Source organism: Protopterus annectens, chromosome 9.part0 (genome assembly GCF_019279795.1).
Source record: "Protopterus annectens isolate FY-2018-M chromosome 9.part0, PAN1.0, whole genome shotgun sequence".
NCBI lineage: Eukaryota > Metazoa > Chordata > Ceratodontiformes > Protopteridae > Protopterus > Protopterus annectens.
This window is the reverse complement of record NC_056743.1, coordinates 1,191,409,692-1,191,419,691: the sequence shown is the minus strand read 5'-3', so window position 1 is coordinate 1,191,419,691 and position 10,000 is coordinate 1,191,409,692. Positions and strand designations below refer to the sequence as shown.

General features: G+C 35.8%; 1 protein-coding gene across 1 annotated transcript in view; it reads right to left on the bottom strand.

Moving 5' to 3' along the window:
- The window catches only part of SERPING1 (serpin family G member 1), a 373,810-nt gene that overhangs the window by 90,177 nt on the left and 273,633 nt on the right, over window positions 1–10,000 (bottom strand). The window contains exon 7 of the mRNA XM_044084098.1: window positions 8,525–8,728. Coding sequence (XP_043940033.1) covers window positions 8,525–8,728 — 204 coding nt within the window. The remainder of the gene's footprint in view (window positions 1–8,524; window positions 8,729–10,000) is intronic.

Below are 10,000 nucleotides of genomic sequence, written 5' to 3'. Positions count from 1 at the left end.
CCTCATTTCCCATTATAAAAGCTGTCTTGTGACTGTCCTACACATTTTTGAATTCTTTTACAGATTTTAATTACATACTACAGTCTAAAGGCTTCATTAATCATCCATGACCTTTTCTGCAAAAAATAATTCTTATATTGCCCCCAGACTGTCCACCTTGCATCTTCAAACTATGCCCGCATGCACTCAGTGGATTCCGATGAGGCACTTAAACATGCCTGTCATATCTACTTCTCCATTATATCCTTTCTTCAAGACTGTCAGGACTATAAATATTAAATAAGAAAGCTACTGATTACTGTTGACTTATGGGTGGCCGTGGTGGTGCAGCTGTTAGCGTTGCTGCCTCACAGCAAGAGGTTCTCCGGTTCGATCCTCAGCTGGGGTGTCTTCTGTGCAGAGTCTGTGTGTCCTCCTTGTGGTCATGTGGGCTTGTTCCGGTTTCCTCCCAAAGACATGCTGTAGGTGGATTGGATACTCTAAATTGGCCCTGTGCATGTGTGTGTGTGTATGCCTTCCATGGAAAGTTGGGCGCTGGGCTAGCAACTCGACACCATAAAACTCCACTGCCAATCATGAGCGAACAGGTGATCTGCTGTGGTGACCCTTAACCAGGAAAAGCCGGAAGAAGAAGACTGATTGATGTTGACTTAATTTTGCAGTCATGCAGAGAGCAGACAGTATAATTATGAAATCCAGGCTGAGTCTGTTAGTAAAATGAATTTATTCAGTTAGCTGATTCAGAAGTTTTGCTAAGGGTCTAAGAAGTGATGCTGTTGTGTAATTATCTGTCTGATTTTGGTCACTACTTTTGTTCATTGGTATTATTCACATTTTTTTCTACAGCAATACAGAAGTGTCTAAGTGAAGGCATTTTTGTTCCATCCTATACTGGCCAGTTCAGGGCCTCTAGTTAGCTAGTACTGCCTACAGCACTTGCCTTCATTCACTGCCCTCTATAGGGGAGTACAGCAAACATATACCATATATTTTGGGCTTGTGGGCCAGCAAGAACCATTTGGGCAAAAGTGGTAGATATGACTCAATGGTTATTCCATATAGAATTTCCTATTAAGCCACAGTTGTGGGTACTGGTAAAATATTTGGAGCGTAGGATCTATGACGACTACGCAAAGTTTGGATAGGCAATTGGTGGTAGTCACCTGCTTAGATTTGGCCTCCAACTAGAAAGCATCACAGAAAAACACTGTATTAGGATGGCTGAGCATTCTTAAAAGATACAACAATTTATGGTCTATGGAGCACAAAATTGTGGAGACAATCTAAGGAGAATGTGGAAGGTGTACAGCAGATAGTGGGCTATCAGAGTAGTGGATGAGATATATGGAAATTCTGGAATACAGGACTGCATCACAAGAGAAGTCAGAGATGAGTTAGGAATCTATGCATGCTCAGAGGAATTGTCAGCCCTGCAACAAAGTTTGTTGAATGGGTTATTTGAGTAAGGAATTTGTTTCTTGTCAGAGCTTTATTTGTATGTTACATGTTATATGTTTTATGTTATATGTTATGTTGTAAGTTTCTCCCTCTTTCCTTAGTTTTCCTAGGAACTTCAGGAACTAGATATGACCATAATACATGGGTTTGTCAACATCAGGAGTACAAGCTTGGCAACTTACGTTTGCATGTATATCAGTGTTATCTCGCAAATGCAAGTTAAGTCATTGTTAAATGCTAATGCAAGGCCAGCACTAAGGGATGTTAGTCTTAGGAATGTACTTATTGTTAAAGACTTGTTATAAGGCTTATTTGTTCTTCTTGTTACCAAATGAGCTGTTATTTGGCACAAGATGTTAGTGGCTATTTGGTGGTGTTTTGCAACGTAAAATTACCTGCATTTACTGTCATATAAATCTGGGAAATTTGATGTATGAGACTGCATTGGGTTTGATGGTGGTATATTGCTGTACTTCCATAAAGGCACATTCCCAAGAAAGAAGGCCTGACCACCACTCTTACTGTGATTTTAGTGTTCTCCATAGCACTTCTGGTCTCTGCCATGGGATACTAGTAATAAAGACAGATGAGAATACATTTATCCCCTGACACCCCATTAGGAGATAGCCAGGCAAATTATCTGTTCTTTGTCTTCCATGGGCAGCCATTCAGCATCTGAGGTGGTATTCTAACTGGGGGTCCCCAGTGGCACCTGCATATACCCTGTCCCTGTGCCAACCTTCTGAATGAAGAGATCTGTTGAAGAAGAACACAAATGGTTCTGTTAATGGATTAGCAGTATCAGATGATGTTACTTTCAAGTATCTAGATCAGACTACTATAGTATATTATTCTACTCATTTGTTTAAAAGATTTCTGTATTTAGCATGACTAGGTTTAATTTGTTTGTGAGTCTATGCAGTACACTTGCTGGAGTGATGTAAATTCAAAAAAAGTCTTAAACTTTTTTTTAAATCACACTGGCTATGTCTTTGTTCCAAACCAGACGAATCCTATCACCATGTTTGTGTACTAACTCTTTCAGAAATTAATAGAATTGTGTTTTATAAGCCTTAAACCTTCTGTAAAATAAATAATTTGTGTGATTTTTTTCATGTAGTACCAGTCAGACCTGTAAACTCCTCTTTACCTAGATTTATGTTATAAAATTGTGTTTACTGTGGCGCTTTTCTCCCCGGGCCTCCACTGAAAATGGACATGTATCCAGTTGGACTATCCCAGTCAACAAATGTAAAATAAAATGAAATAAATAAAATAAATAAATGTGAGCATGACTTTTGGTGTTTTTTAGAAAGATATTTAAGCTTCTCCAGATGAGGTAGAGTGAAGCACGGTTCTCTTTTCTGGCCATTGTGATTTCAGATTTACGTTTGCTATGATAAGCTCTACAAATGTGATAATCATGGTGTCAGCCACTAATATTACATTTTATCCATGCTTGAAGGACTGACTTTTAAGACTTACTTTCTACACTGGTGCATTAGCTTCTAGTGCTTCCTTGGGGATGAGGATGGGGAACGTATTACTGAAGGTTAGTCCATTAATCTTAGGTGTGAAATAAAGATGGTTTTAACCTTTCAGTTGTCTTTAGTGAATACCACATATAGAGGGGTTCAGGCAACTTCCTCGACTTGCTACAAAAGGTAGCTAAATGACTGCTTAAGTCATTTGGAAACATAATAGTTGATGTCATTTGTGTGGGAGTTTTACATGAGTCCAGTCATTGAGCTGTTATTCATTTTTTAGGATTAATTCTGAATGGTGTAGCTATGATTTGCTGAAATTCAAGAAACTCGGGCAGAATTTTTAAATTTTTTTTGCCTCTTGAAAACAGCTTTTTGAAATGGACAAAATAGTAGAACATTCAGACAACATCATGTAAGTCTAAGATTAAGTTATTTTTCACCCCCCCCCCCCCATGTTGAGGCTGTGTCCCTTCCATCCCTGCTACTTATAATCAAGTCTGGAGTCATTTAATCTTGGAATTGGGAAAAAAATCTTTGCAAAACCTGACATTTTTCACCCAAATCAAGGTAAATTTGAACTCATAATTCAACTAGACTGTGTTTAATTGAAATTAATTTTCTATCAGAACTGAAGTTCCCGAGTAAGAAGGCTTTTTTACTGATCTGGTTACTTATCCATGTGGAGATGGCCTCTCTTTCCTTGGTTGTGTGAGGTGCTTGGATTAACCTTCAGTGCGTGATATCTGTGTATTAAAAAAAAAAAAAAAAACTTACATCATTAGTATGGTCTGCCCCAAAGTAGGTAGATCACTGTAGTGAATATCAGGGTTTGGAACATTAGGTTATGTCCCACATTTCAAGATACATTTTTTTCAAAATATGTAGATGTGTGTAGAGCAAGTTAAGTTACTAGAGTACAGTTAAAAGAATTAACTGAGAAACATGGTGTGTTTAAAACAAAAATATGAGTCAGACAAAAGGCAAAAATAAGAAATAAAGGCAAAATGTATTGTAAAAGTATTAGACATGGAAGAGAGAGCAATGTGAGACTCAAAGAGGGAGGAATTTGCATTAATTTAATAGAAGATTGTAGTAGATATAGCTATGAGCATGACAAGAAGAGCTGTCCAGATTCTAAAAATGCTGCACAATCTATGCTAAAAAATGACATTTCTTTAAATATGTAAACGTGAAACCAAGGTTGTTTAAAAGAATCTGCATGTTGCTGAAAAGAAATATGAAAATGAACTGTTTGTGGGTATTGCTGTCAAAAGATGTGATAGCTAAATGTGGCATCAATCTGGAATGATTAGCAGAGGCTATTAAGGTTCTGGGTTATTTGTAAGTTGCTCTCTTTAGTCAAGGGAACAGGGTTTGATTCTTTCCACCTTCATTTGCCTCCTATGTGAATCTGAGGAAGTGACTTAATCAGACATTGTTCCTGAATCACCCAGGAAAAAGGTTACTCATGCCCATTGGACTTACATAGTTAACAAATTAAGAAAAAATACAGTAACAAATCTGGAAATGATTCTAAGTAATTTGAAGCAAGGAAACGGGAATGCAATGCTTTCTTTTGGAGCAAAATGTGAAACATTAATGGACATAAAATGGAATTTAAATGATACAGTGCATGTGTAATATGTCAGAAAATTATAGTAAACTTTTGGAGCTAAAACGTGTAAGAGAAAGCTGCATGTATGTTGTTACCCTGTTCTGGCTACTGTGTGGCATAATTAGGTTAAAAATAAAAAAGTTTAATCTTTTTCAAGCATTGTACTTAAGTAAATTTATGTAATATTTTGGGTTGTTTGATTTGTGAGAAGAAAAGAATGCTAAGAAGAATTTAAAATATAAAAGCAAAGAACGCACAGGCACAGGACCATTCATAAAATCAAAGAAACAGTGGATATTGTACCGAGCCATAGAGCTGACATCCTGCATTAATATGCTTATTTATTCACAGATGTAGGATATTTGTCAGCAGAATATCATATACAAATGTTTTGCCAGTGATATATGCTCCTGGAATAGTGCCTGTAACACTAAAATTGACAACAAAATCATCCTCTAAAGAAGTACTGTAGCCACGGTTTAGTTAGCACTTTTGTATTTTATCGTCAAGATGAAAATGCTAAACATGTTATGGTTCCAGTGGTTCTCAAAGGAACATTTGGTTGTTAATTCTGATTTCCTTTGACACTCACATTATGACTGGTGTTTTTTTGGTTTGTTATTTGCAATACTTAGAAGTAAAGATGAGCAGAAGCTGAAGAAAATGCAATATTAATTAGCAACTAATAGTAATAGGTGAATAGTATGGAAACTATTGTGAAGAAAAATCTGCAAGTTCTTAATAAAGCATTTAAAAGAGAATTTCACTCTATGCTTACATCTCAGGACATTGTCTTGGAAATGCCAAATGATAAGCTTTTTTCTCAGTATTGGATATAAACTAGGATTTCTGGCAGATAAGGCTAGGTGAGCAAATCTCCATATTGTCACCATTTAATGCACCGTTAGGAAGGTTCAGATTCCTTAGACTTCTATTTGATATTTTATTAGCATCAGAGATATTGCAAAGAGCTGTTGCTAAAATAATTGAAGGTATGGAAGGTACTGTAAATATAACGGATGCTTTATTGGTGCAGGGTTATACAAAGGAAGAGCATGTGAAGAGACTGCTATAGCTGATTAATAGCATCAGACAACATAATTTAACTTAAGTTTTAAGAATAAATATAGACAGAAAGCAATAAGTTGGTAATATATATGACATATTCTAATGTCAGAGGATCTGGATCCTAAATTAGAAAATAAATTGGGTAACTGTATAGATGCAAAGTTTGAAAGACCTTCAGGGATTACCGAGCTTTCTAAGAATGATGCAGTATCTTGCAAAGTTTATACCCAATATGTCTACGATAATTATGCCCTAAGAATACCTTTAAAGTAAGATGATGTCATGAATGGAGCTGTAAAAATAGTTTTGAGATGCTTAAGAAACTATTTTAGATAATGCAGTGTTAATATGCTATGATGTGAAGAAGTTCATTGTGTTGCAAGTAGATGCCAGTCAGAATGATATAAAAATTGCAATCTTACAAAATAATACACAGTTTTCCTCTGGGTCAAGAGCATCAATAGATGCTCAGATAAAAAATGAGCTGTTAACAATAGCATATGGATGTGAGAAATTCCAAGAATATATCTGTGCAAAGAAATTTCAGTTGAAAACAGAAATTAAATATTGCATCAAAGCATCTCCAAGTTTTCTGTGGTTGTTGCCCAATCTACAGAAGTATGATCTGAAAGTAATACAGGGACTAGACAATGACAAGAAACTGATAAAACTGCCAAACAGATTAAGACAGCATTATTTCTTATTAACTAAGAGTACATGTAAAATTGTTACAAATATCAGATACATAAAATGGAGCATATTTACTAAAGAAACATGAATAACTACTATAAGAAGAATTGGAAATTATTTGCTAAGTTACCATATTGAATAAAAAGTAAAATAATTTCAGAGGTGAACTACTATAAGAAGAATTGGAAATTATTTGCTAAGTTACCATATTGAATAAAAAGTTAAATCATTTCAGAGGTGAACTTGCATTAATTTTGAAATGCAATTACTAAAAGAAGTTGAAATGAAGAGAAGGCCTGAAGAAACTTGTCAGTAAGAAAACAATGTAGCTTTATTTTTATTTCAAAGAGGTATAAGGTATGTCCATAGCTTGATGTTTAAAGCTGAGAAATAATAGCTCCCAATTAACAGAGTAAACATGCGCTTGTAACGATGGCATATGAGTCACATCTGGGAATGGTAAAGTGCAAAGTAAAAACAACAGATAAAATTTTCTGGTCAGGAATGTTAACTCAGAAAAAAAGTAGCAAAGAGTTGAGTATCAGCAGTGCAGGCCATAAAACAATTTCAAAAAGCAGATGCCTGTATATCTTGTTCCAAACGATCATTAGAGTCAATTAGGTGCATATTTGTTCCATTTCAGAGAAGCCATGTTTCTTATATGAGCAGACTATTATTCCATGTTCCTTGAAATAAACTGATAGACACAAAAATTGCAATTATGATTAGTGAATGAAAGTCTATATTCTCAAGACAATGGATATCTGATGTCAAGTCTGACAGAGGTTCAAAATGTGCAAATCAGGAATTCAGAAGATTTGTGCATGAGAGGGAATTCAGTTATAAACTCTCAGTCCATACTCAGACCAGTCAAATGGTCAAGGGGAAAGAACTCTCTAAACACTGAAGAATCTCATGAGAAATAGCTGCAGTAAAAGCTATTAGGATTGTCATTTTGCAAGTTAGAAATATAGGCGTACTGTACTTCAGAGGCACAGTATCTCACCAGCTCAAGTGTTAATGGGCAGAAGGCTAAACAACAAGTTTACTACTTCTTAAGCATTAATATTTTCTGAGAATAAACATAAAATAAAGGAAATGCTAGAAAGAAAGAAATCAGCAGAGACAAAAAATACTACTTTGAAAGAAACTGAAAATGGTTATGAGCTGTACAAGCTGCAGACAAAGTAAGAATGAAAAACATAAAACATGGCCAAGTCTACATCCTGAAGATAAAGTAGTTGGAAAAGCAGCCAAACCAAGACAATATATAATTTGTAGGGAAGATAGTAATGTAATGAGGCAAGACAAATATATCAAAGGTGTAAGAAGCTGAGCTACCCGAACTGTCTAAACAGTCCTGTTGCAAAAAAACAGAGAGAGTGAAAACTGTGATTGTCAGTACTATACAGAGTGGGACTCCTGATGTTGTCTCTTCATATGAAGCTGCAGTGCAGCAAAATCTGTCCCATAAGGACTGTCAGATTTCAAAAGCAAGCTGCCATGTTACATTGTTCAGACATGGAAGACCATATGCAAAACTATATATGGGCTGTTCCAGATAAAAAAGGAAATTAAGGACTGATAAGTTTTAGTTAATAAAAATGTGCTTCGAGTGAATAAAATGTTTGATGCAAAAACAGACCATGACATGCTTAGATTCATAGATTAGTACTAGCTAAAGGCTAACTTTTGCGCATTTTTTAAACCTAGCCAATTATCCCCCTGTGAGAGAACCTACTTTGTACTTGTGTTTGTAAGGCAAACACCTTAACCATTAGGCCACCCTCCCAATAGTTCTAATGTTAATCAAGTCATCATTGTGACACAATGCCTGCTCCGTCATGGAATACATAATATTTAGTTCTTAAAAGGGGAATATTAGATTTGAGTGTGTAGCTTTAAAACTAATAAGCTAGTTATAGTACTTAGCATGTCATGTGGCACACAGAAGTTCCAGCAAACGTATGCTTGACATGGAGGCAGGACCATTGTTACAGTTTCTCTGTGTTAAATGTATTAAGCCTCCTGACAGCATACTTACCAAGCAGCATTGTTGTGTCAGTGGTGTATAAGCTGTGCTTTGTTAAGATAAATGCTGATGAGAATGGGTGGAGGTTGCCATATACATATCAGAAGAGAAAGATGTGCAAATTTCAAGAACACATTGTTTCATCTCTCCATTCTACAGAAATGGCTGACTTACAGTGAAAGTATACTGCATTGAGAAGAATCATTTGTACATCTGGGGAAACATCATCAACCAGCTCGGGGATCTTGTGATTAGTGTACTCTGATATCCAGTTATTGACCATCTGTACATTTTTTGCACTGTCGTTGGTCAGCTTCTGTGGACGTATACCATAGTAGAAATCTGACTGCTCGAGGAAAGACTCATACAGCTTCATATCTGTAGGTCAGAAAATGTAAATGATTAATACACAGTATATAATCTTACAAATAACATAAATTTCAAATCACTGAAATGTGTCAAGGATTACACTTTATACCCAAAGCTGTGCAAAAAACTCATCTCAAGCTAGTGAGCTGGACTTGACAACAGTGAAATATAAGGAAGTGGCAGCACCGGTAAGCAACACCGTCTGTTTATCTGTGGGAAGTCATATTTGTTAATTTCATTTCTTTTATTTTTACTGAACACATCCAAAAGGCATTAACAACCCAATTACATGATGGGAAATGATAACAAACAAAACAGATTAAAAAGTAACATACCATAACATGCCTAATTTGGAACAGCAGCATTTTGTCATTCTTATTTCAAAAAAAATGAAAAAAATGTGATCAGAATAATATATCAAAATCTGATTATATGGACGTGTACAGCACGTTTACCATCCAGGAGGCATTGTTGTGATTTCCTTCCGCAGTGATGAATGTAGTGTTAGCGAGCTGCATGTTATCGAAAGTCTTAGAGATGAAAGCAACCTGTTTGCCTGCTAGGGCAAGGAAAGTGTGGGACAGTGCAGGATAACATATCTGGGAAATTAACATATAGTCTTTAAATAGTTTGATTTGATGCATTGAATAATTCCATTTAACAAAACCTTATTGCCTGAAGTGATAGGTGTTGGTTTGTACAGTTTGATGATGTAAATTTCAAAACAAAATGATGGATTATTCTCCTCACTGCTTAGTATGAGCAGTACAATTCTGCATTTAGAGAACAACAGCAGTAAAAGTGCAGAAGTCATCATCACAGATGAAGCTTTGATATGATACAGTACATTATTAAGTCTTTTGATATGAGGAAACTTCAGTGTTCCCATAATGGCCAAACACTGTACAAAGGAAGGGAGGATGCACACTCCTGCACACCTTCTTAAAGGTTTTTAAATTATCTCTATTAAAAAGTGGAGCAAAACAGTAAACTTTTGAAAATGTAATAGCAATTACTCATTCGGTTAGCTGTATCTTTCATAATACCATTTATGAGAACGAAGTGATGGTGAAAGGGAGTGCTAGTCCCTCCTTACCAGTGGTATTATAGAATATATGGTTTGCATATAATTAGCTGGTTAGAGATATGCTAACATCAGGAAGTGTCAGGCACATACATATATAGCATATGACTTTGGGGTTGTTCCATGTAGATATAATTCAAATTCTTTAAGCCTACATCCACAGATGAGTTATGCCTGCATGGTACTGTGCAACAAGC